Source organism: Talpa occidentalis, unplaced genomic scaffold (genome assembly GCF_014898055.3).
Source record: "Talpa occidentalis isolate TD23 unplaced genomic scaffold, MPIMG_talOcc4v2.1 talOcc4.6, whole genome shotgun sequence".
Taxonomy (NCBI): domain Eukaryota; kingdom Metazoa; phylum Chordata; class Mammalia; order Eulipotyphla; family Talpidae; genus Talpa; species Talpa occidentalis.
The window spans coordinates 107401651-107429327 of NW_023604972.1; the positions used below are offsets into that span (position 1 = coordinate 107401651).

General features: G+C 36.5%; 2 protein-coding genes across 3 annotated transcripts in view; one reads left to right on the top strand and one right to left on the bottom strand.

The window, feature by feature from the left end:
* Positions 1–6123: 6123 nt before the first annotated feature.
* RIOK2 (RIO kinase 2) lies at positions 6124–23330 on the bottom strand. Its single transcript, XM_037529403.2, has 10 exons — positions 22797–23330; positions 20936–21074; positions 20080–20196; positions 18257–18432; positions 15365–15453; positions 13299–13490; positions 11985–12077; positions 10104–10592; positions 8181–8277; positions 6124–6748 (listed from the first exon to the last, which is right to left on the bottom strand). The coding sequence occupies exons 1-10, from the start codon at positions 22968–22970 to the stop codon at positions 6584–6586; spliced, it is 1731 nt and encodes a 576-aa protein (XP_037385300.1). The 5' UTR covers positions 22971–23330; the 3' UTR covers positions 6124–6583.
* A 4-nt stretch (positions 23331–23334) lies between these two features.
* LOC119261001 (uncharacterized) overlaps positions 23335–27677 on the top strand; it is a 373660-nt gene continuing 369317 nt past the window's right edge. For both annotated transcript variants that reach the window (XR_008549291.1, XR_008549292.1), the window contains exon 1: positions 23335–23713. The gene's annotated coding sequence lies outside the window, so the exon portion shown is untranslated. The remainder of the gene's footprint in view (positions 23714–27677) is intronic.

Here is a 27677-nt window from a genome sequence, read left to right on the forward strand (position 1 = left end):
AACGGTTCCTTACAGGTACACAAATGATAAAAAGATGGGAGTCACCAATTGAAATAAACTCCAGATTGTCAGAAAACATAACCAATGCATCAAAGAATCATCTTTAGTTAACAGCAGGAAGGAGCCTCCAATATCCTCCTGGACTCCCCACAACATAATCTGCTATGTTCAGAAGAGGCTAGGGTAGGTAAAGCAAGAGAGTGGTAATGATGGGGAAGCTGCAGTGAAATTGCTGAGACGCCAGTCTTGAAAGTTTTCAGAACAAGACATGTGGACACCAAAGACTAAATCTGCAGTAATCGGGCCTGAGCGAATCAATATATAACCACTCATCTCTAGAGAATCAGGTGATTGTGGAAGGGAACAGATATTGATTGAGTTTCAGGAAAGTTATTTTTCCTGAAATAATTTCTTTGTTTACTTGCTAATGCCTCAATTCTTAAAAATGTATAATTTAAGATAGAGTAAATAAAGGACAGCTAGTTGGAGTCATGTAACTAAATGGATTAAAAGAGAGAGCAAATAGTTTATAAAAACAATGGGAAATGACTGACATCATGTCCTTCCAGATTCCAATGGGAGTTGGGTAGGGGGCATGGGAAGGGCCAGAGCTGCCTGGGGCATTTGTGGGAGGGAAAATGGCCAAGAAGAAATGGAATTTGCAGCGGTAATGACTGGCTAATGACTGTTCAGTGTCAGCTTTGTTTAACCTCAAATAGGAAGAGACCAGTGGGAGAAATAAATGGCTGGGTAACATCAACTCTTGACAGGGAAGGAACAAGTCAAAGGAATGGAATGGTTGCTCATTGTTACTTTGTTTACTCTCAACTAAGAAAGGACCAAAGAGATGTTTTAATCAATGTATTTAAGAGCGGGTCAATTAGAAAGGCAACTTCAGATTATTAGACAAAAGAAATTTAAAATCGCAGGCTACGTAAAAACTTGATCTTGGACATTTGTTCATTGGTATTTCATTACAATTAGGAAATCATCAATAAGTATTAATCTGTTGAACTACATGAACAAATATGAAACTGATTTTATCTCATTTAGAGATTACAGAAATATGTTTCACTTTCATAGAAAATTATGAAAAATGCTTTTCTAAAATAATACCCCCCATGCAGATAAAGCCACTAGTAAACTGCCCCTTATTTTCCTGAGCAGAGCTAACACTCTTAAACAGCAAACACTTTGAAAGCAAATCTCTCATTTATCTAGGACACATACAAACACATACCTCTCTCTCTGACATCCTGAATGTGCCCCAATCATCTTTATTATTTTTTTAATGGTTTTCTTTTCATGGGGTAATTAAAAAAAATTTATTGAACATTGACTTATTCCACTGTATAGAACTCAGGTATACAGCATTATGATTGCCACCCAAAGCCTGGTTTCTATTTTCTACCATGCAGTTGACCCCTTTACCTGAGAATCCAATCTCCCTGAGCCCATGTCATCTTGGATTGTTTTATGTGCTCTGTTATTTAGCCTTGTATTGGTTGATCTCCAAGGGAAATAACATTGATTCTTTAAGAAATACTCTAGAGACAAAAGAGATCCTTGAGGGAGGCTTTGCTAGTTCCTGGGCCTACACTTCCAGGATAAAGTCAGTTATGTAAAAGTGGGAGAATTTGGATGCTCAGATGTGTAAGATTGGAGATAAGGACACCAAACTCTAGGGTCACTAGATATGTGTTTTGTGAAAGCTGAACTGATTACCTTAAGTGTAACTGGCTGACTTCCAGCGTAATATGTGTGTATTTTGAAAAGGATAGTTTAAATTTTTTTGTTTTGATTTTGGAGTGGATTTAGCCAGCAACCTTTACATTTTCATAAACGTTAATCTAATTGTTTATGCCTCTCCCTCTCCCCACATTTTACCACAAAAATCTCCCCCTCTCCCCACTCCCCCTATTTAGGACAGGAATTTATTATGTTGGGTAGTCAGGAGAAAACTACACAAATTGTGGCTATCAAGTGATCAGACTGATCCTGAGAAGGCATGGAAACTCCAGCTGAGACTGAGTCAGTCTTCATTGGACTTGCTGTGGAGGAGACACACACCCAGTCTGCACGGGCTAACTGGAACTACCTTTTCTTCTTTAGCTAAAGTAATGTTTCTGGGGATATGAGTTGAATGAGATGTTGAAATCTTTGCAACATTAGTGAGCAGATAAAGAATGAAAAAAAATTATTATTAGATTAAAACAAACCCAGGGAGAATGTTGATTGGTTATAAACAAATAACTTAAACCGGAGGTTAGCTAGCTGATGGAGATATTAGGTTCAAGCAAGCCAGTAATTTCACAGCTCCATATATTTTAGATGGAGCTTCCTGTAAAGACTGCATCATTAGTATACTCTTAATTCAATTCAGGCCACATTTCTGGATATGCTTACATTAAGATAAAAGCCTGTGCCCATCCATTTCACACTGTAAACTATAATTTCCATTTTACTTCCTATGCAGCCCCAACCAGAGCACTGCATTTAGCATGCATCTTGCTGACACAGAAGAAACATTATTTCTTTTGAAAATTTGTTTAAAGGAGAAATAAGAAACTATAAAAAGAGGGCTGGGACTTTTTTTCCCCCCACAAATTGAAACTGAAGAAAGACCAGGTTAGAGGGTAATATATTCTTATCTTCTTAAGGTAACTCAGTAGCCTTGAGTTCAAGGAAAAAAAACTTCTCCAAGGCCAACCATTCTGCTGCCATCCAATTTGCCCATGAAAAATTAGAAAAGTTCCAGTTAGGACTTTCATCTGTGGATATGGGTTTTCTTGGGTTTGTGAGATGAAAAGACTTATGGGAAAGTCATTGTTTTCTTTTCTTTTTTTAAGATTTATTTATGCATACAAGAACTGGGGTACAGGCCAGCGGTGTGGGGGGTGAAAGGATTCACCAGAGACAGAGGGGAACAGAACGGGCAGACTGACTGAAACACATTGCTAAGGGGAGCAGCGGGCTAGTCAGGAGAGGTCTGCTGTACCATGCGGGTTGTTCCCTGGCCTGGCCGGGGATTGAACTCAGGCTGCAGTGGCTGTGGATAGTTTCATAGGTTGTATCTTAACCCCTTGCGCCACCAGGGATGCACGAAAGTCATTATTTTCTAAAAGGGGAGAAAACTTTCTGGAGGATAGGACTTTTAACTTGGACCTCTTGTGAGATTGTGAGTACTGTCTTCTCTCACACGTCTACAGTACCAGAAAGACAAGTCAAAGGTCATGGTCCCTAGTGAATTTGCAGAAGAAACCATTGGGCTCAACACAAAGTTTGTTTTCCTCTACTCACCCTCAATTGTACTCACTCAATGTGACTTTGGGCAAGCAATTTAACAGTAAAAGTGTTTACTTAGCCCTAAAATAAAAACAACAAAGAATCCCTAAAACACTTGCATGATATAAGAATATTTGATTCCAGGTTTTCTTAACCTTAATACTTAGGACACTGTAGAAACAAACTAAGATTCTTTCCAGGTCCCTTCAATTTATTCCAACACTGGCAAAGTTCCCTTTGTTCTACCCTTTCCTCCTTTTAAAATCAAATTACTGCCCTTCTTAAAAACCTACAATTATTCCTTTTCCTAATAAGTCAAGTTGGACTTAAAAAAAATTCAAATTCCTCTTTAGTTTGTCCTTTGCTAAACAAACACTATTTTCCCAACTACAGCATAATGAGGGTACTACATTCATTGCTGGCTTTCAGATTTTATGCATGATTTCCTCTTTACAATCTCTCTCTTTTTCAGTCTACCTATTCAACCAAATCCTCCTTCTCTCTCAAAAATTCACCAAATCACTCTGGCCTTCTACTCATCCACAGTACTTGGAATTTCCTCAGCATGCCTCAATGATGCCAGGCTCTTTAGTAGTCTGCTTTGTAACTGTGTGTCTTTATTCTCATCTCTCCAAATAGAGGACACTTTCAGCTAGCAGAAATTCTCTTAGACATTCGTGTACTTCCTCCTGATATCATTCATATGATACCAAACAATTGGAAACTGATGTGTGAACATGTATTTTTTTTCCCCTAAAAGTAAGTTAAGCCTCTTATACCCACTGAAAGTTTATCGTAAGCATTTAAAAAAAAAATTTAGTTCAAGTGGTTTTTTTTTTTAAATGGAAGCAGGTAGTGTTATGATATACATTCCCATTAATATGTATTATTAGTATTATGAGATATGCTCCTACTTATGGAACCAAGTCAACAATAATCTAATTCTAAATGTTATATAAAATATCAATTTTGACATCATTATTTACGGTATTAAGGTAGAAGAAAAATTTATCTTTAAAATGAAATAATATCAGTCTTTGCAAATATTGTAAAAGCTTTGGAGTTACTTCCATGCTCATGGTTATGTGTCACTCATGGTTATCCTGAACTTGACCTCTACCTCAGCCCTATACTGTTGCATAAGATGGCTTTAGTACTGCAGAAAGCAAATCAGGGTCAAACTTCTGAGGGATGAAGAACAATGAAGATAGTAAGCCTTCATCCCCCCAAGGGTTTGAATCTGATGATGAAATGACCCTCTGTCCCAGAGACCGGTGTGAGGAAGTGCTCTTACAGAGCACCTACTAAACTCATCCTTCCATCCTGGAGAAGTGAGTGATAAACATGTAGGCAGCAGGTTTATATGCTGAGTTAACGAGGCAACTATTTTGTCAGAAAATTTACTGAGTACTTGGCTAAAAGAATTATCTTGAGCTTCAGTTAGTAACCTTTCCTTTGAGCACCAATGATGTAACTCAGAAAAAATTAAACCCTTACCAGATCATTTATTACTAAATCTTTAGTAGCTAGCACTAATCATTATCCCAAAAGGTTAGACTTTATTTTGTAAGCTAAATAATTGCTCAGATTTGTACATTTGAATAATTTGTTCTGTGACCCACAAGGTAAGACTTGCTTTCTTAAGACCTCAAACAGTAATATGCTTTTCACATACATATAGTTGGTACCCAAAGTGTTCACTGAGTAAAGCTGAGTAGAATTGGTCACAGTTTCCTTCCCAAATACTTTGACAGTGAAATAAAATACATTCTAAGATGAACATCCTGTGGGTCTATTAAGCTGTTATCAAAATGCTTTAAAGTAGATATTATAAGAAATGAAAACCTGAGTTTACAAACATACCTAAAATTTAAAACTACCTATTTCCAAAATTGGTGTAAGTTAATTTTCAAGGGCATTGTGTTTGGCCTTTTTTTGCACCTGTATTTTTAAAGTGAATTTATTAGGTAATGATAGGTCCTGCAAGTAGTCAGAATTAATTTTTAGAGGTTGAAAGGAAATCTGCTGCCTTTATGTATCTTGGAAAAATCTCTGCCTGTATCTTCTCTGGTAGATCTAATCACCAACCCAAGTTATTTAAGAATGCCGTCTGGTGACTGTGGGGTGACACTGCCATCTGGTGGTCATTTTTCACAGGCACTGTTAACTGTCCTGGATTCCAAATGTTGAAGAAACTTGAATACTTTGAGGTATACATACTTACGCACCCATCATATCTCACTGGATTATAAAATCTTGGAGATAGAACCATGTATTTTCTTTCTTTCCTTACTCAGTAAGTTATGTGTCCATGCTGAAATGAACATATTTTGGACCTACCCAGCTAGGAATAATAGGGCATTTCTTTTGTCTATTCCTTCTACTACCTCCCTTAACCCTTAACTCTTCATGGCTCAGGTTTACATGAAAATTGGCAACTGTAAAAATCCTGATGGGACTCAAATTCCTGTTCCTATGGCCACATTATCAATATAAATAGCAGAAAATAAAATTATGCATACAGTTAAAAAAGTGCAGCAACCAAGTTGTCAGCAAAATTTCAGAAAAGATAAATATTATTACAATTGCTGTATTTTACTGGCTGTTTACATTAGGCTGGGCAATGTTCTAAATGATTTCTGAGCATTTTCTCATGTTCTTTAAAACAAGAGAACTGTGAACAGAGGAGAAATAGTGGGAAAGCTGATACTTCAAATTAAGCAATCTCTTTAATAGAAATATGGTATTAAGATCTTTAAATATCAAATGTTCCTAATAAAACTATTTTTAAAAATAGATTTTAGCAAATTTACCAGTCATATAATTACTTGGAAAACTGGATTGCTTTAGCAGAATTATTATAATTATTCTTTATTTTTTTAAAGATTTATTGATGCATACAAGAGCTCGGGTACAGGCCAGAGGTGTGGGTGGTGAGAGGATTCACCAGAGACAAAGTGGAGAGCAGAACAGGTGGATTGACTAAAATACACTGCTGAGGGGAGCAACAGGTGAGACAGGAGAGGTCTGCTGCACCATGTGGGTCACCTTCCTTGGCTGGGGATTGAACTAGTGCTGCAGTAGTTGGGGACAGCTTCACAGTGCTGATGCTTAGCCCCCTGTACCACCAGGGAGGCCTTACAATTATTCTTTAGAAGAAACAATGAATGAGTCAAATTTACAGATGAAATAGTTTACATAACTGCCCTGGTTCAAAAAGAGACTTTAAAGAAGTTTAAAAAGGGATCATAACAACTTTTTGAACAATATACAGACATTATTTAAGACTGTAGATATATTATTCTCCCCAAAAGCTAGCTGCCTCCAAGCTTGATTTAATATTTTGCATGTTTTCTCTCCGCTGTTTGGTAAATATATTTGCTTCTCCTTTTTGCAGTCGACGTCTGATAGCTGATTTTTGTTGTTTTGTCAACTGACGTTTCACCTTCTGTTTCACCAGTTCCTGGAAAGATTTCATGAATTACTATCATTGATAACTGACCATTTTGACAAGGATATTTAATCAAAGATTTACATTATTTATATTACTGATACTTTTTTAAAGATCTTGAATTTTAAATTCTAAACACTGAGAGTTCTGTATGAACAAGCAATAAAATACCAAATAATAGTTACAAAGAAGAAATTAAATTCCTATAGGAATACAAGTTAGAGCAAAAGTAATCCAGTCACAATTCTTGGACTAACAAATAACAACAGTGCCACCTAGTGTCCATCAGGAAAACTGGAAAAAAATAAAAAAAAATCAAAACAAAAATCAACAAAAGCTGCTAGGTAAAAGTAGGTATAGCTTTTCAGTGGGAAATTACTTTTTAAAAGCTTTTATCACTTAAAAATGAATTAGTGATTATCTTTTAAATATGCAATTGATATTTTTAATCACTATAGTAGATAAAAAGCACTTCAACAAACTTTTTATTGTCAAGTATAGCTCACAGAAATTCTAAAAACAGATGTTATTTTTAGCTTGCTTTTGATAATTCTAATTTAACTTGGTAAATATCTCATATTTACCACAGGACATACATTTTAACTTACTGACAGTATTTCTAAAGGAGAAATAGGAAATTCAGGAAAAAACCAAGTCCCCTGTTCTTTTGAATTTACTTTCCACGTAATTTTATTTTTCTCTTTTCCACATTCAAAAGTTATTTTCTTCTTTTGCTCATTTTAAGTTACCAGTGAAAATTGGTTACAATGGTATTCAACTTAATACCTTGAAGTAGAAGGCAAAAACCCAAAACGCCAGTTAAGTAATTTGATCTCTCTGTACAACCTACAAAAGGAAACAAGCTGATTCTTCCTCCTGGGTGGCCTAGTGAGGAGCTGACTGGCAGAAAACCTCCTTGGTTGGAGGTAGACTGATTATGCTGCCTAGAAAATGTTCCTTATGAAATTCATTTAGCCATGGCTGCCAAATGTACAACAAGATCTAAATTTTAAAAGTGCCTCATTTTCTCTTTCAAAATCTAAGATCTAGCTAGCTAGTGAAACTGATGCATTTTCACATTTCAGCTGTAAGCTGTTCATTATGGGTAACATATCTGGATCTCAATTTCTTCATCTCTCTAACGCTTGTACTAGACCTCATGAAAATCAACAAAGTTACCCTTTGTTCTAAATTTTTTTTTTATATCTTTCAAGTTTAAGCTAAGTCACATGTTGCTTTTTCCTTGAAAGCTTGGATCATTCCACTTAAAGAGCAAACACTAACACTACATCTATACCTGCTGCAATTTTGTACTATTCACACATAGGATTCAAATGGTTGAGGCTGTTTCATATCATGCAATCCTCATAGTGCCTTAAAGCTCAGTAATCTGTCCACAGTAGTGACTTAATAAACATTTGGAAATTGCTGAATGAATAGTTACCGGAGGAATTGTTGAACAGCTTAATACACTGCCCATAGAAGTAACACTCAGAGTTCTTGTTCGACATTGATTAGTATTTTCCATATTTTCTTCTTCTCTAAAATTAAAACAAAATTACAATTTATCTCAGTCAATTTTTATGATTATGTCTAATTTATATACCTTCATGATAGTAAAGCTTAAAAGATAAAATACCTCAGAGAGATTAAAGCTTCTGTGAAGGAAAAAGTAAAACTGTATACAAATTTTACCAAATATATCAACAATTTTCATTTCTAAGCATTCTGATAGTCACTATCAAAATTTCAAAATGTTAGCGTGCTTTTTAGTAATCAAAATTGATCACTTTCCCACAATTCATATGCCTCTTTTCTAGTAATCTTCTTCCTCATTGAATTACACAAATCTGCTTCTCATCATGCAGATTCTTGGAACACCTTTTGCCACTGTCCCAAACAGTAGTATATTTGATGGGAACAGACAGTAGTCTCCACAGTCTGCTCTGTGAAGTCAGAAAAAACTGCAAACATGAAACCGGTCTAACTTACTTTACACATTGCTCAAAGTTTTAATGTATACAATGTATAAGAAATTCAGACAATATTAACTCCAAAAGTCTGTATTTTTAAACAGCATTTGTTCTTTTATGTTCCTACTGTGAATAAAAACCTTACTGAACACGTGTTCAGGGTCAGAACAAATTATTCTGTGTTGAGAAGACTAGTTAACCTATGTAGATTTTCTTATAATACAGAAAATGCTGAGACACTACCAACGTTGATTTTAATTTTTACATGTTTACTGTTCAAGTGGTAGTAGTGCAAAGATTCAAGATAAAAGCTGTATGAAAAAGGGAATAAAATTCCCATGTTTTGCTTTACAATAAAACTCTACAGATAAAAGTAGCCTGAGCATGTAAGTTTGGAAAAGTATTGAGAAATGTAAAAATGTATTGCTTATTTAATTGTCATATACGCCTTTACTGAAAACCTAATTAAACTACAGCTGTTTGATCCTGGGTAAGCTATCCCAAATCCAAAAAATTAAATTTTAGATATTTTGCTAATCTAAGCTGAGGGTGGATTTTAGTATTGATAAGAAAAAAATATTCTTAGAAAAAAAATGACATAACATTAACTATTATTACCTGTATGTGAATAAGGACAGAATATTTAAAGTACCAGAGAGTATTCACTGCAAGCAGATACTTTATGGAGAATATATTTACAATATATTTATTGGGCTATATGTTAGATGCATAATTACAAAACTACAGGAACAACTCCCCTATCTAAAACCTGATCAATTTGTCAAGAAACCTATATTCTTTGAAATTAATCAGCAGTTTGTATTTTAAGGTAGGACTGCTTAAAATTTAATCAATAGGCTATCCATGATCTGGTCAGTTGTAGAAGATAATTTGAATTTTATTTATTAAGTTTTTTTTTTCTTTAAATTTATTTACGCAATCAAGAACTGGAGTCTAGGTCAGAAATGCTGGGGGGTGGTGGTGGTGACAGGATTCACCAGAGGCAGAGTGGGGAGCAGAACAGGAGGATCTACTGAAATACACTGCCGAGGGGAGCAGCAGGCGAGACAAGAGGTCTGCTGCACCATATATGGGTCAGTTCCCTGACTGGGGATCAAACTCATGCCATAGTGGCTGGCCATACATAGTTTGATAATGCTGAGACTTAAACCCCTTGCACCACCAGGGAGGCCCCAATGATTTGAATTTTAACACAAAGATTATTTGTTTTTATTTTGGATATAAAGTGCAGGGTACAGCTCTGTCACATCATTTGGGAAAAATCCAAAAACCAAAAAAACACTTTTACCAGAAATGAAGGTCTCCAGATTAAAGTAAAAAAATCAATCAATAGAAATCTATAGCTGCTAGACCTGGATTCATTGTTTACTTACAAGGCAATCAGATGAGGACATTCATCTTCATATTCTTCAGAACTTGTAGGGATTACTCCTTGACCTGTCTGATCATCTTGCCTGATGTCATTTCCAGTTTTCTTTATCTTCTCAGAAAATTCAGTTACAGAATTATTTTTAACCACCTGATCTTTTATTTCTTCTAAAGCTTGATTGAATCCAGTCATTTTAAAGTTCTGTGCATCAGCACTCTCCTCTGACAAATCATCTTCCTTTATTTGTTCAAGGTCTCCAGATGATATGCAATGGCAGTCAGCTGATTGATCTATAGAGTTTTGTTCACTTTCATTGTCCGATCTATAAACCTTTGCTTTTTCTGACAACTCTTCATCAGAAAATGAGAATTCAGATCCCTCCTCTGTTTCATTTTTATCATTTGGACCAACTGGATGAAGCAGTTCATCATCTGCCTGCATTTCTTTTGTGTAACCACTGGCAGAAACCTCTATATCAAGAGAGTCCTCTCTCCTAGGAAAAAAGAATGTCTAGAATTCAGAGAGGTAAAAATCCATCTGACATGAATAAATATTATTATTCTGGTAAGTTATTAGCTTAAGTGTATTTCATCATTTATATCTTTTTTTTTAATAGAATAGTCTTTTTTTTTTTTTAAATAGAGGCATGTTTTATTTATTTATTTGTTTGTTTGTTTGTTTGTTTTGTTTATACATGCACTGGGTACAGTCAGAAGCGCGGGAGGGTGAGAGAATTCACCAGAGCCAGAGCGGGGAGCAGAGCAGGCAGAAGGACCGAAGTACACTGCTGAGGGGAGCAGCGGGCGGCAGGAGAGGTCTGCATGCCATGTGGGACCCTCCTCTGGTGGTCAGGGAGCAGCCGGGAATCGAACCCGCACCGCAGAGGCTGCGGGCAGCTTCGCAACCCAGCGCTCAACCGCTGCGCCACCGGGGAGGCCCTCATCATTTATATCTTTTAAAGATTTTCTCTGCCTAAAATATAATGATTAAATTACTTCAGTATAGAAATGTAAAAGTATTGTATATTATTAAAAAATAAAATAGCATGACTGTAAAAAGCTACATGCATTGGTGGAAAGGTTAGTGAAACTTTGGTTGATAATTTGGTTGATAATTGACTTAAATTAACTTCTAAGGGGACTAAGGATTTCTTCTTTTAAATTACGTAAATTACCTCAAATCAGGAAACAATCGTAAGTATATAAATGAGAAAACTTGGCATTAAGAATGTACCTATCACCATTGTGAGTCAATTAAAGATAGCTTCTTTTCTGAATAAAGGAAACAAAGGAAAAGCAGACTGGTTTGGTTCCTTACAAATGGGTTATTTACAGGGCCTCCCCTGGTGGCGCAGTGGTTGAGTGCAGGGCTGCGAAGCTGCCCGCAGTCTCTGCAGCACCTGCGGCCGCAGGGGAGGGTCCCACATGGTGCGCAGACCTCTTCTGCCACGCCCACTACTCCCCTCAGCAGTGTACTTCCTCAGTCTGCCTGTTCTGCTCCCTGCTCTGTCTCTGGTGAATTCTCTCACCCTCCCGTGGTTCTGACTGTACCCAGTGTTTGTGTAAATGAATAAATAAAAAAATCTTAAAAACAAACAAACAAACAAACAAAAAAACCCAAATGGGTTATTTACAGAGCACCCAATAATGAATAAAGGTCCTTGTATTTATAAGAAATTAGGGGTGTTCCTTTCCCAAATTTAGTAACATTGCCTTACTGAACCAAAGGCAGGTATTTTAACTTTCTTTTACATACTATACTGCAATGGTAGCAGTGATTATAATGTGTCAAACGTCACTCTTCAAACACTTTTAGACAGAAATTTGAAAAAAAGTGAAATTAGATACCTGGAGTTCTATCATTTTAAGTAATGAAGAGTACAAACCTGATGTCACTAAAGGTTGGATAAAGCTCACTTTCATAGCTGAAACGTTTCATGAAGAAATCTCTAATGCATTTAACATCTCTGTCAAAATACCTGCAAAAGCAAGAATCATTTTTGATATAGCCTTTGTTCATCTTTTTCCTCATTAGCCAATGAATGACAACATCTTTATTGTTTGTTATGACACTCCTACTCCTTCATGAAAAAAAAAAAAAAAAAAAAAAAAGACATCACTAAAAAAGAAAAAGCAGATTAGTTACCAGTGTGTTTTGAAAAGTTAAAATCAGAGGAATTAACCAGGAATATAAGCTATTAAAATCATATAATTCCTAAGATAAAAAACTCAAGATTTCCCCTCATTATGAACAGTATTTTTCAAGTTAACTCATGTCTCCCTATAGAATAATGCAGCTCAAACTTGGAAAATGTCATTTCTAATTCTAGTGGTTCCAGGATGTTCATTTACAGTATGACTATGCCACTCCATTTTAATAAAAATAGTGATTAGTCATCACCCAAAGATATGAGACCAAAAGTCCAGGCATTAATCTATCAGTATTGTTTTGTTGGAAATATTGCTTAAATTTATTTTTAAATGACATTTCTCTCTCTAGAATAAGTAGATATTTTTCAATGAAAATCAAAAGGAAGAAGAGCTTCACTGAACACAAACTGATTTGAGTTCAAACTTTGAAGAATGAATATATTCTATTATGTAAGCAATAATAGTTATTATTTTAGGGAAAAGGGGAAGATTTTCATATTATGATTTGGAACAGGAGAGAAATATGCCCTGGATTATAACCAATTGAATCACAGAAAACAAAGCCAAAGGTACGATTTCTCAACTTGGTTAATCAGTAAATAAAGTGATTCTTCCTTGTGTAAAGGATGAGGGTTTTTTGGTGAATTATTTTCTAATAATAAAATAAAACCTAAAGATGATCTGACAACTTGAGCGCAATTCAAAACCACAACTTTCATTAAGGTCAACAAGATATCAAATTTTGCTTGGTCAAGTTCTTTTGGATGTAACCATGAAGCGGAGAAAAAAAGGAGGAAGGCAGAGAGGATGGGGTTCTAGGGTTCTCTTTATGTATCTACTTCTGATTCAGCCTTTGTTTTAAAAATTGGGCTTCTACCTAAAAATTATTTGAATAAAGAGTTGCAAGGCTAAGAAAGTTTGAGTTTTGGAAGTCTGTCAGATTACAAGAGTTACTGACCAAAAGACAGTATTACAGAGTTGAAAAACTATGAATAAAATGATTGCATCACATAAACACACTCAAATCTAGAATTAGTTTCAGCATATACCATTCAGCATTGGGATGAGAAGTTGAAACCATCTGTGGAAAATCAATCATTGTGATGTGGTCATCTTTATCCAAAATGAGATTGAATTCATTGAAATCTCCATGAATCAGTCCATGATTTGCAAGTTTGACTATTAGTTCCATAGCTTCATCATATACTGATGCAGGATCTTCAACATGGTGTATCTGACACCTGAAAGTATTTTAAGTATGAAATAAACTATTTGTACTCATAATTTTAATGAAAACTACTGTGTGTGTATAAAATTTTCATTCCTTGTCTTAACAGTTTTCATTCCCATCAGCATAAAAACATGATATAAAAGTACCCACCCGTTAAAAAAAGTCACACTCTGCCTCAGATTTTTACTACCATATTTTTTCTTTGATAATTACAATCAAACTCCCCTTCATGTGCTTTCTCCATTTTTTTCCCCATTCCAAGCAAGCTTTCAACCATCTGTCCCAATGAAATAACTCGTCAATCCAAGCAATGACCTCTGTGTTACTAATCCAGCAGTCAATTCTATCCTCACCATATCCAGTCTATCTCAGTACTCCTTAAGTTCTTCCTTCACTTGACTCCTGGTACCCCAAATCTTCAGTCCATCCTTTTTATGCACTGATTATTTCGTCTCAGAATTTTTGAAGAGTTCTTCATCTTCTTTCAGACCTGCAAATTTTGGAGCTCCTTGAAGATCAATCCTAGGACCTTTTGAGAATAACTCTTAGTGACCTCACCTAGACTCACAGGTTTAAACACTAATATACACACTGATTTCAATCTAGACTTTTCTCAAATTTCTAGGCATCTCAAACATCATGTCCCAAACTGAACCTCTGATTTTGCCTTACCATCTAATTCCAACCTGCTCATCCTATAGTCTTTCCAATTTCTGTAAATGGCAACTTAATTCCTCCAATTAATTCACTATTCAGGCTAAAAAAAACTTGGTGTTATCCTTGACCTGCCCTTCCTTCTGATCAATACAGAATTCCAAACAAATCATATTAGCCCCATCAACAAAATATATCCAGAATCTGACAACCTTTTATCACCTTCATGTCTTTCATTATCTAAACTATCCTCATCTCCTACACAGATTATTACAGTAATCTACTAACTTGTCTTCCTTATTCTGTCCTTGTCTCCTTCCAGTCTGTTTTCAATACAGCAGCCAGAGTGATCCAACTGAAAACCTTAGTCAGAGATCATGTCTCTTCTCAACTCAAAATCCTCTATGGCTTCTTATCTCAACCAAAATAAAAAATCTTTGTGCAAACTCTCTATAAATGGCAATCATATCACAATACATAAATGAATCACATCAACATTATATACCTTAAATTTATATGTGTTACATCAAATGCATTTAAACCAAATAAATATAAAAAAGTCCTTACAATGGCTTACAAACCCTAAATGACCTGGTGCCTTGTTACTTCTTTGATCTTGTCACTTACACTTTCTCCTTTACTCATTCAGTTTCAGCTACAGTGGCCTCTTCACTGTTCCCTGAACATCTAGGTATAGTCTTATCTCAGGACTTAGGCAGTGCTATTCTTTCTGCCTGGAATGCTTTCTTAGCTATATGCATGATTTTGTCTCTCATTTCTTTTTGGATTCTGCACACCCTCCCCCCCCCAAAAAATCACCTTACCAGTGAGACCTTTTCTGACCACTGCATGTAAAGTATCTGTCTCCAATTCCCACCTTATAATTTCTATCTCCCTCCTTTTACTACCATATGTCAAGCACTCCTTTATTTAGCTATTTATTGCATGTCTCCTACCATCAGTGGACAAGAGCTTTGTTTCACTTACTGCTGAACTTAGGAGAGTGCTCGGTGCACACTAGTCTGTTAATGTTATTGAATAACTCACAGAGATTACAAAGTCCATATTTTAAGAATGAAATTGAATTTTTAATTTGCTTTGGCATCAACTGCTTTTTATTAATTTCTAACCTCACAGGAGCAATATGCCGTTTAATAAAAATTGTTTTTATGTAAGAACAGAACCTAGATTTATTAAGGACCCATAGTTTCAAGAATAGCAAATACTTACAAAGGATAGCCATTTATGAGCTCCATGACCACTGCATGGCGATTATAATCAACTGGCTTTGGAACTGGAAATTTTCTCTCATGCAGTGCCTAAAGCATAGGAAAACAAGTATAAAAAAATGAAGAGGACATTAATTTTGGGGGAACAATAAAAGTAAATGTGTCTGCTTACAATTAGGAAAAATCTATTATAAAATTATAGTTAACACATGATTACTTACGTATGGTAACTTATAGAGAGAGCAGTATATAAAAAAAGGAAAACTTAAACCAGTTTACTTAAACTACTTTCACCAGTCATTTATTGGACATTTGCTAAATATTATGCACAGTGTGAATGTTATAAAAAAAATTAGTGAAGAAGTATCTGCCCTCAAAAAGCTATGGTTTCGGCCTCCCCGGTGGTGCAGCGGTTGAGCGCTGGGTTGCGAAGCTGCCTGCAGCCTCTGCAGCGCCGGTTCGATCCCCGGCTGCTCCCCGGCCACCGGAGGAGGGTCCCACATGGCGCGCAGACCTCTCCTGCCGCCCCGCTGCTCCCCTCAGCAGTGTACTTCGGTCCTTCTGCCTGCTCTGCTCCCCGCTCTGGCTCTGGTGAATTCTCTCACCCTCCCGTGCTTCTGACTATGCCCAGTGCTTGTATAAATAAATAAATAAATCTTAAAAAAAAAAAAAAAAAGCTATGGTTTCTTAGAATATATCCTAATTTGTTTCTGTGCCATTTTTTGGAGCGTAAACAGTGTAAACTGTTCAAATGGAAATAAATTATAATTTAGGAAAAACTGTGTCCTGGCATATTAGGAAATTAAATATACAAAACGATTAGACATTTTTGTTTATAGAGCACTGACCTTTTATTCAGACCACAAAATATCTGATACATCTATTAAGGGACAAACATACATAATGTAACAGTCTGAGTCAAATATTATTTCACATCATCAATGAATCCATCTTTTCCCCTTTAACTTTTTCTATCCCATTGTTTACAAATCCTGTTACTACTTCTTACAAAATAAAAATCTACAATGGCTGTAAATATTGATTTCAGCCCAAATTACCTTTTTTCAGTTTTCAAAATGCCCTTCAATCTACTTTTCTAGATCAGGCTCTGATAACACTCTCTAATAAGCACTCTGGGGTAGTATCAGGATAGTCACATTAGTGACTGTCACCTACACAAAGGTTCACACCTATATTCATGTCTTTGCCTATACTGGCTTCTCTCTTGTATACTTACTGTCCTCTCCTTGCACCCAAATCTCCTATGCATACTTTATGACTCTGCTTAACTCTCCTTTACTTCATGAAATCTCCTTCATTGATTTGTCTACCCTATAAACGTTTCTCCAAACACATGATCTGATTTTTAAGATACAGACTGCATTTCTTTGATATCTACTTCTTCACCACACCCTACCCTAGTTCTCAATAAAGTGGTAAACACAGTGCTCATACTAAATATATCATTAGTGATTAATAGGATGAATTTTAAAAGGATGTCAACTCCCTACCTTCTTTGGACAGAAATTGAACTTTAAAGATATTTTTTATTCAATTTAAGTGATTTTGAACATGCCTCGGTACCTCAATAGCCTATAACCTTAGTGGTGGTCTAGCCCTTGTACCATAGCTTAAATTTTTTTTTTTAAAAGATTTATTTTTATTTATAAAAGCACCGGGTACAGTCAGAAGCACAGGAGGGTGAGAGAATTCACCAGAGCCAGAGCGGGGAGCAGAGCAGGCAGAAGGACCGAGTACACTGCTGAGGGGAGCAGCGGGCGGCAGGAGAGGTCTGCGCGCCATGTGGGACCCTCCTCCGGTAGCCGGGAGCAGCTGGGGATCGAACCGGCACTGCAGAGCCTGCGGGCAGCTTCGCAACCCAGCACTCAACCGCTGCGCCACCGGGGAGGCCCACCATAGCTTAAATTTATCTTAATTGCTCTTAAGAAAAAATATCAATTCATTTAAGAAGCATATTTATATACAACCACAATTGCTGTACCTTCATGTAAAACCCGGAGAAAAAAGCCCAACACAATTTTAAAAAAAGTATGATCCTTATACCTACTTATTGACTATCACTGGATACAAACTATTAGTATAAGACATGAAATACATTACATATACAATGCTATCACTTATTTATATGCCTCAAGAAATCCCCCCCCAATGATCACTAAAAATTTAAGCACACAAAATAACCTATTCAAAGAGGTTAGCTAACTAAAATTACCAAGAAATTGGTCATACATGGACTCAACTTTTAATAATTCAAATTCAAAAAGTGAAGATAAATCATAACAAATAAATCGTATTAGAGAGAATAAGAAGGCAATGTTATTTTGAGCTTTAGTATTGCTAAAGATAATTAATTTGGTCATTACTAAAGATATTTAGCAAATCTATGCTGACTTTAATTTTAAAAGTGAAAGGTTAAAAACTAAAGATTTTTACTATTTCTAATATGCAAATTTGTAAATTGACATTTCTATTTTAAGAAAAATACTAGTCAACTTATTTGAGACACTAATATTTCTACTACAGATAACAATCACCTGGCATTTTCAATTAGAAATAGACATTATATAGTTACATGCATTGACTAGATAATACATTCACATACACATTTATGAGGCACTTACATCATTAATTATTTCAGGTTAACTTATTAATACTCTAGAATACATAGTGTCTTTATGCATTCATAACAATTTAAAATACCTTTACACAGAAGGAAATCACCAGAAAATTAAATAAAAGAAATAATCGATAAAGTTAAAGGTGACTATAAGGATTGGGGCTGGGGAGATATGGTGGCAACAGACTGATGTTTGTCAGTACAGCTTCTCAGATAAACATATTTTTGATTAAAAATACAAAATTTACAAAATACCTTCATATAGGCAAATTCTTTCATGGCAGAGAGACGAGATAAATAAAGCCAAGACATATTATGCCTGTGTTTATGGTAGTCACGCTTGTTTTTCAGATTTCGAAAAGAGGTTCTTCCCAGTCTGTGAAGTTTTAACGCAAATTGCTGTCCTTCTTCATTTGCAACAATATAAATATCTAGAGTCCAAAGTTAAAAAAAAAAAATTATTATTTTATTCCAGTAAGTTGAAACAATTTTAACTTCCTAATTTTGACTTTATTGGTATCCAATTTTATCTTGCCTAATTTTCAGGAATACTTAACATTCAGCAAAATTCTTTAATTATGATCCCAAAAGATGACACATAATAATATGTACGATAAAAGAGAACAGTAATGCAATGTCTTAAAGGTTATAGCTTCTAAAGATGTTCAATGCTCAAATCAACTTAATGGAAAAATACCAAGTGTTTCTTAGAGCCCTACAAATGAGAAGTGAATTCTTATTATCTTGCTTTTCAATAACACAAAGTTCAAATCTTCAATTGCTGCAATGAATAATACTCAGAATATAATCTTATAATAAGCAGAATAGAGACTTCCCCAGAACTACTCCAACTATCAAAAACAAGTTGCTATTTGCAACGCTGACATTTAGAAAATGTCTTAATTATTCATGAAAAATTTTAATTATTACATTTCTATCAAGGAACAGCCTCTGTTGCATTGGTGGGGTTATAAATTGGTCTAACTTTTGGAGGGAAATGTGGTAATATCAAATTTTTACTCTAATAATCCAATTTCTAAGAATGTATTTACAAATTTATTTGTACATCTTCACACAGACATTTGTAAAAGGTTATTCACATAATTATTACCACACACACAAAAAAAGATGGGGAGTAACTTAAATGTCCTAAACAAATGGGACTAGTAAAATCAAATACAGAGCATCCACATAATGTTATACTTGGCAGCTAAGAGAAAGACGTATTTGCTGACATTAGGGAGCCATCAAGTGGAAACTATCAAAGTACACAATAGCAAGCACTGTTTGTTTCACTGGCCATCAAAATTTGTGACTCTGTGATGTGTGTGTATGTGTGTGTGTGTCTATCTCCTTAGTGCATTATATATTTGTATTAACAAAAAATATTTCTAGAAGGATATGTCAGAGAACAATAAACAATGATAGCTTTGGAAAGTAACAGGAGGCTGAGACCTGGGTTAGGAATAAGACTTACATTTTATTGTATTCACATTTGGCATGCAATTAAGCTTTTGAAAGTAAAAAAGCTACTATTTTTGAAATTACAAAATGTACACCAGAAAATGAAGAGGAAGCATCATCTCAGAAGGTGTTTAATCACCTCATTTTACACACACACACACACACACACACACACACAGCTATATGCAGCACTTTTGCACTACTTTTTGATGATGATCTGGATATTAACACAAAAGAAATATAAACCATGTACAGCACCACCACAGTCTTCTTTGGGACAGGCTTCCAAATAATATCTTTACTTGCAATTTTAATTTTGCCTTCTCAGTTTAGATTAAAAGTAATAATAGAGATAAAAAGCAGTATACAAGAGGGCATGGTATAAAGAAAATCATGCCCTGTTTTTTATTTCTACCTATTTTCCACATAGAAAATAGATACAGAAGTATTGTTCAATACTATTTCAGAATGCTTTTTTCTATGTTCTACACATACCTAGCTTTGTCTTCCTGATCACATGACTGTAGTGAAAAAATGTTTGTGGGTTTTAGATACTGTCTTCTAGTACAAACTAAACCAAAGAAAATGTGATTAGAAGTACTGCTAGCACTTACCAGATTCTTTGCCAACACCCATTTGGCTACCAACAGACTCAACCACTTGTCTGGCAGAGAGTGTTTTCAAAGCTAGATAATCATAGCCTGCATTTGTTAGTCGATAACCCTGTACAGCTAGACAAAATCAAAGGAGAAAGATCATATTTTAGTTACATTGTACCAAGTTATAACAGTTCAAGACATGATAAGAATTTAAACATGGAAATCTTCATGGGAAAAGATTTTAGGTTGGCATTTCTTCCTATAATTTGTATTTCTTCTTCAGAACAGTGTTACTTAAAGTGTGATTCATATACTGAAATCAGTCTATAAATGTTTGTTACAAGTCTGTGACAAGATATAGAACTGAAATGAAGTAATTAAGGTTTAAGTCCAGAAATTTTTATATCAATTTGACTGAATTATAGTATACCTTAAACCCTAATAAAAAATTGTGTATAAGATTTTTATTTTTCTAGTAATTATTCTTTATTAGTTTATAAAAATATGTTTTCACAGTAAATTGAAAAAAGAAACTCATATTCCTTTCCATGGATGGTTTGAAAAATAATTTTCTAGTTTTGTGACAGACTGTATTCTCCAAAGATGGCAGTAACAATCTCTCTATCATAGTTGCTCTTCTGCAATTGGACCTTGCTAATCTTCTATTAGGAAGCTGAGACTATTTCCTCACTCTTTTTGATCTGGGTGGGCAATGTGACTGCTCTTACCAATAGAATATGGTGGATATATGGTATGTCACTTCCAGGTCAAGTGCTTTTCTGGTCTGACAATTGCCACTACCTGCCTTTTGGAACATCTCTAGGGGAAGCCAGTTACAGGAAAAATCACAAATGATGCCTCAAATACTTACTTTTAGTCCGCTCCCAAGCTATGAGCTTATGTTTCACTAATTCTCTTAAAACTTTATTACAGCCACCATGTTTAAGGCTGGCTATAGAAGTAACCAAACTGCAAGGAACTATTTCATGGTTCTTCATGCCCATTTCAACCTGAAATGAAAGGAATCATTTTGTAACAGCCAAAATCAAAATCTTGCCAAGAAATTAACTTCTCTGACTATGCAGCTTCCCAACCAATTCTGAGATATAATTACTACTTCTTCTGGGCATATTTTAAATCATATTTGATATATAATCACTGATGTTCACCACTCCATCTGTCCACTAAACTATATGTACTTTAAGAGTAAAAATTCTGAGTGCTAACAGTCACTGATGTGCAAAATATATTATTAACATCTATATACTTGTCCTTAAAAACTACATATATTTCATATAAAGATTATATTTGAGAAAGTGCCATATGCAGACACTGTGGATGGTAAGAAACATGTAAAAATACACTACTTCTGGACAATATACTATCTCATTGGGGAAATAAGGATATACAAATCTAATTTTATTAGAAGGTAAGAAATGATAAATGCTTAAAAAAGACTGGCTAGAAGCAGAACGTGAATATTTTTAGATGAGGGAAAATTTCTAGGAAAAAGCAGCACTTGAGATTTAGTTTGAAAAATGCAGAATACAGAAAAAGCAGACAAGAGAATGTCAGAGAAATAATTGAAAAAAGTTTTAAAGATAGCACCTATGAAGAAAAGCACAGAGCACAGGTATCAGCTCGTATAGTGGAGCATCAGATGGGATAACATGTAGACTTCATGATGGCCTGAAAACACTTTCTTGTAAGTTAGGGTCTTGAAATAGAGACCAAGGAGTTTGAGACTTTAAACTGAGAAAACTAGGAAAACACTTGAAGCCTACAAGGTTTATAGCACATGATCTGGCTCTCACCTTTTCCAGCAATATCTCCAACCACTGAGCCTCCTGCTCACTATGCTCCAGTCACACTGGCGTTCTGGAAAGTCCTTCAAAAACTGCTCCTGCCCCAGGGCCTTTGCACTTATTACACTGTTGTTTCATGTGCTCCCAACTCCTTCAAGTACGTGGCTGGGCAGGCTTCTTCTCATTTAGGTCCTATTAACTCCCTATCTACTCAACCTTATTTTAGTTACCAAATATTTATTCTGTATCTACCAAGGCCAGGACCTTTTTAAAAAAGACATTATACATGTGCTTACAAAAGGAAACAGACAAAATTCTGGCACTTAGGCAGTCTGACAACAAAATGTGAAATCAGCATTCGTGCCCTAGCTCCCCATCATGCATACTTTCTATTTCATTGTCTTCTATGTGTTCACAGCATTTATCTGATATTATCCTGCTTATTCGTTTATTTGATAATGATCTGCCTTCTTTGTCTTGTCTGCTTTGTACATCACTGCGTTGCCTAAAATTGTCACTAAAAACCGTAGAAATATGAGTTGACTGAATGACCCTAAGGGAATGCCATGTGATTAGTCCCTGAGTGGGAATTTAAAGCTATCAACTCTTCAGAATTCTTAAACCCTTCGAAACAGGTAGGAAGTCTGGGGTCTGAGACTGTTCTCAGGCCACAGAGCTGAGAGTGTCGCTCTTCAGGGCAAGAAAGTAGCAGAAAGGAAGAAATAGCACACGAGGGACCCTTGCACTACGTGGGGTGTGGATCAAAGCTTCCAAACAAAAGCCTGTATTGATCCCCTTCCGCGATCTCTTTTCCCCCATTTCCAATCCAGATCGAGTTGCAGGGCAGAGCGCTCAGTTCCCAGTAAACAGAAAGAGGACGCGCGGTGGAAAAGGAAGGAGGTACGGGACAATCGGGGAGCTACTTACGGCCGTCAGAACCCTGAAGTCATCCCGGCTCATGTAACGCAACTTGGCCACATTTACCTTCCCCATTGCAGCCCCACCGAGCCCAGAAGCCGCTTCCACAACAGCCGGAAGGCGCAGGGCATGTCGGTACTTCCGCCACTCAACGTGCCGGGCAGCCATGGGGGGCGCGCGCATGCGCTGTTGCTTACTACAGACAGGTCCTTAAAAAGAAACGGAAGTACTGGTCTCCCTGACACGCGAAAATAAAACGACTCCTGAGTATGATGAAGAATTTAGTGTGGCACAAGGTCGAGTTTTTAAAATAGTGACTCTGCCATGTGACCGAGTTGGCGGACTGCAGGTCTTCTCTGCGATGTACCATTTTGCTTTTCACCTCTGTCAGGGCCTGTTGCCGCTTCTAAGAGCAGAAGGTAACTTAACGGGAGGAGCGCGTTTTACCCCAAACGGCAACTCCTATTTAGACATAGCGACTTCCATTGAGATAGGGGGAAATGAACCTAAGCAGGATTCGGGGCAGTCAAGGCCGTTAACGGTAAAAAGTCAAAAAGCTGAAAAAACTGTAGCAGTCGCATAGACGCGCTTCTACACGTGCCCACTCAGAGCTGGGGAGGCGTGGTTATAGAGAACTATTTTCGCGCTTGCCCTGTGAAATTGGTCCTCGAGGCACCGTAATGCGCCTGCGTCCGTTGTGGGCGGGGTTCAGGGCAACGTCTGGAGCGTCTAGATGAAGTGCTCTTCGCCCGCGCAATTGGAGGAAAACGAGCTTTTTGATGATTCAGAGCGAAGCTCAGTGGGTTGGACTATTGAAGACCCAGCCACTCTTAAGGGGCTTCCCACACGGGCCCACGACATCCTTTTACGTCAACAAAAATGATAACTGGAGTGGGACCTTAAACATCTTGCACCCCGACCGGAGGGTGCGTATTAGCAACAGAGATAACAAACCTTGTGTAATAATCTTTGCGTTTTTCATATCTTGTTTCATGAACTGTATTTTAAACATTTAAAAGGCAGTTATTTTGGCACACGTTAAGTGTGGGTGCTACAAGTCGTCACGGAAGTTTGTGCTCCATTTCATACATAATCTAAGTTGCAATCACTGATGTTTCATTTTTCTCTGGGTCCAGTTTTAAAACTTTCAGTGTAAGTGGAATTCAGTTTAGAAAGTTGCATCTACTCCCTCTAACCCCCAGCTGACTCCACTGACTGTGAAATGCTGATTTTCCTCCTCTCCAAGGCCTTACAATCTCCAAGAGTAGATTGCTCCTTCCAAAACAGAGTTAGACTTTTCATAAAACATGCACTGGTATTTCAAGATTGACCGTTGAAACTGCCTTGTTTTTCCTGTCAGTACTTTGAAATCATGGAAATCAGAAAGCAGAATAACTCCCTATCTCTTATACACTACAGCCTTTTGCTGCCTTTCTACTTGAATGCAGTAAATCCTTGCTCAAACATGCTCAACTAATGGAAACCTCCATGGAAATGGAATATTTATTTCAGTACCTCACATAAAATATATGTATGAAAGGTTTTTAAAGACTAACTTTTGGAACAAGAATGGAATGGGAAACAAGTCATTTAGATTTCTGCTCCTAATCCAACATATAAACACACTGCTGATCTGTTATGGCACAAACCTTACATTAAGTCTCAATTCTGCCCCAGACAACTATCGCTCATTGATTGGATTTGGCTAGAATGGCTATCTTGGTTTTGGAGTGTTTTTCTGAGGTTATTTATATTGAACCCAAATCTCTTATAATTTCAGTATTTTTAAAAATGCAGTCATCTTAATCAGACTGTTGAAGAGCAATGTAAGTACTGCACAATATTCTGTTCTACTTTGTGTTACCACTTTTAGTAATGACTAAACCAAAATAATGTGTAATATTCTTCATACCACTTACACACTTTGGCCAGAATTTTCAGCCAGTCCTGATAAAATTCAATCTCAACACTTAAATCTTGTGGAAGGAGAGGGACAAAAAATTATAGACTAGTGTGACATGTATTCACAGAATTTATCACATCATTATTTCCCCTTCCAGACCCCCACTTCCATCACACACACACACTCTCTTGTGCTCAAAAGATGTAGAGCATTTTGAGTGTTTGCAGACTACAGTTCACTCTTCTTAGGTTAATGTTCAGACTTCTTAGAGTGGCATTAGGATCTAGTGTATATCATTACTTACTTTGAAGTTGCATATACTCTTGTATAACAACTTTTTTTGTACAATTCCCTTGATTTCCTCTTTTATCACCTCTCTTCTTCATCTGTAACACTCGTTTTCCCTTCCCTTTTCCTTTTTTTCAGTCACCATGTCTGTATACCTTACCTACCATTCTTCAAATGCTCTGCAACCTGTCTGGATTTCTACAGTAGTATCATAGGGCTACCGTACCAAATTACCATAAATTGTTTGCTTAAAACAGTGTAATTTTTTTTCTTTTATAGTTTTGGACCATGCACTCTCTGGAAGCTCTAAAACAGGCTCTTTCTTGCTTCATGCAGCTTCTTACACCATTTAGTGACTGCTGACATTTCTTGGCTTATGTTTGTATCATGCCAGTCTCTGCTTCTGTAGTTACTACTTCTCCACTTTAGTGTCTTACTTCCTCTGTTTCTACATATAAAATTAAATATAATTGCATTGAGGCCCCAACCTAAATACTTAATCACATCTGCAAAGTCTTTTTTTTTTTCCCCAATTTTGGCCATAGAGAGTAAATTGTTAGGTTCTAGGAATTAGAACATAGATATCTTTTGGGATGTCATTCATTATTCATCCTATCATAGTCTCACAGGGAAGTAAACTCTCCCTTCTCTAATCTTCTGTAGCCCTTTATCTTTAATGAACTGGCCACTTTTAAACCTCCTGATAGTTCATAAATTGGATTAATTATGGAAAAATGTGAATCTTAATAAATAAAAAGTTTAAAGTCAAGGGAAAGAAAAATGACATGTTTAAGATACACATTGGCTGTAGTGCCATGTGTTTGGGTAGTAGAGATCTGGTGGGAAAAGACACAGTATGGAATATATGGATGTGTAGAAACTATGGTATCTACCAATGAGAGATTTAACTACAGATTTATAGGGCTCTAAAGCATGACTATATATGTTGCAGAGAATTATCTTCCTTTTGAAAATCAGCTCTTTGTCTGCTGCAGTCCTGAGAGAGGTGGAGTGCTTGACATGGTGGTACTGAATGACATTGTGGTAACATCTGTCCTCTGTGGACTGGTTTCTGTTGAATCAGCCTTGTTTAAAGGTTGAGCAAACCTAGTGGTACATTCAGGATTAAACACAAATGGGACTAGAGGACACAACTTGTATGAGTAGGTAGACTGGACACCCATGCTATTTATCTACTGCTATTGCCCAAATACCTCATCTTCAGCTTAGACCTGTATGGATAATTTTTTTGATAAGTTAGTGAAGGAGAAGAAAAATCTCCATTTGGTTCATGGAGGATTCAGTGTGATATTGTGGTTGAGCAATAGCCTCACTCGAGTGGCTTTCAAAGAAGTGTTATAGAATAGCCTTCCAATGGTCAGTACCTTGGGATCCAACTGGTTTTCCATTTGATGTTGCAAGAGAAATAGCCAATATTGGATTCAGGGTCAGATTAACCAGGTTGATTCAGGTTGGCTGGTTGATCAAGGGCTTAGAAGGAGAAAAGTTGTTAGCTTGGGTCAAAGGTAGTCTGAGGTAGAGTTATGAGTATATGGGAGTGAACAAGAAGTAGGAAGATCTTTGGATTGTATATCAACATCCACCAGAAAGGTAACCTCTGTTATGGCAACCAGTCCAGTGAAGGCACAGTTGGTAGGATGAATCAGTGATGTAGTAGAAATGGAGAAGGCTATGCATGGTTTGACAATATTGGCCCCAAATTATTGAGGCTAAAACAGCTACTGTTGTTCCTGAACACCGATTGGCCTTAAACAGACATCAATACTGAGTTCCCAGTGTGATGCCATCCCTTGAAGAAACTAATCACTCACATGTTAAATTGACTGGATAGGACTCCTTCTAACATAGAGTCACCAGAACCAGAGACTTGCATTGAGAGTAATAGATGTGTCTTATGGGCATCGATTTCCTTTTCCTTAATGCACTGCCCTAAGTTCCCTCAATGAAGTAAGCAATATCAAAAGACTTATAGAATGTTTGCTCTAATAACATGAGACTGCACTTTGCATCTGAAGAGATACAGCAGAATGCACGTAACCCTGGGAGTCCTGCTTATATTACCTATTACACCACTCAGAAGCTGCTGGTGTGATAGGATGATAGAAAGTGTTGAAGGAACAGCCTATTGCAGGAGCTGCTGAAGTGTTAGCTGAGAGATAATACTCTGAGTTTGGATTGCTATCCTCCAGGAGGCCAAACACTTTTATATGGCCCCTAATTGGTAGACTGCATGGATTCAGGGATCAAGGAGTGGAAATAGCTATTGGCTCTGCCTGCTGTCTTTCTCAATAATCTACTTGTGGAATTTCCATATCAGCAATTCTGGGTTCTGAGGATTTAGAAGTTTTGGTTTTTAAAGGGAGAATATTTCTACCAGGGGACACTAGGTGGCTACTACCAAGTCTTCAAGGAGACATGCCATGAGAGGACATGGAAACTTTAGGAGAGGATCTGGATTATATAGTAAGAGAACTTATGGATATTAGCAGGCATGCCAATTGAGAATGAGAGGACTCAAAATTGGGTAGTGAATGAAGGCAATAATGTGTATCATTTATAGCCCAGACTAGCTGCAGTGATGAGGGCTTACTGGAATCCCGAAGAAACTGCTTCCAGAAACAAAGAAGTGAGTCCAAGCAGCACACAAGTTGGACTGTCATGGATACTGTGATATACTG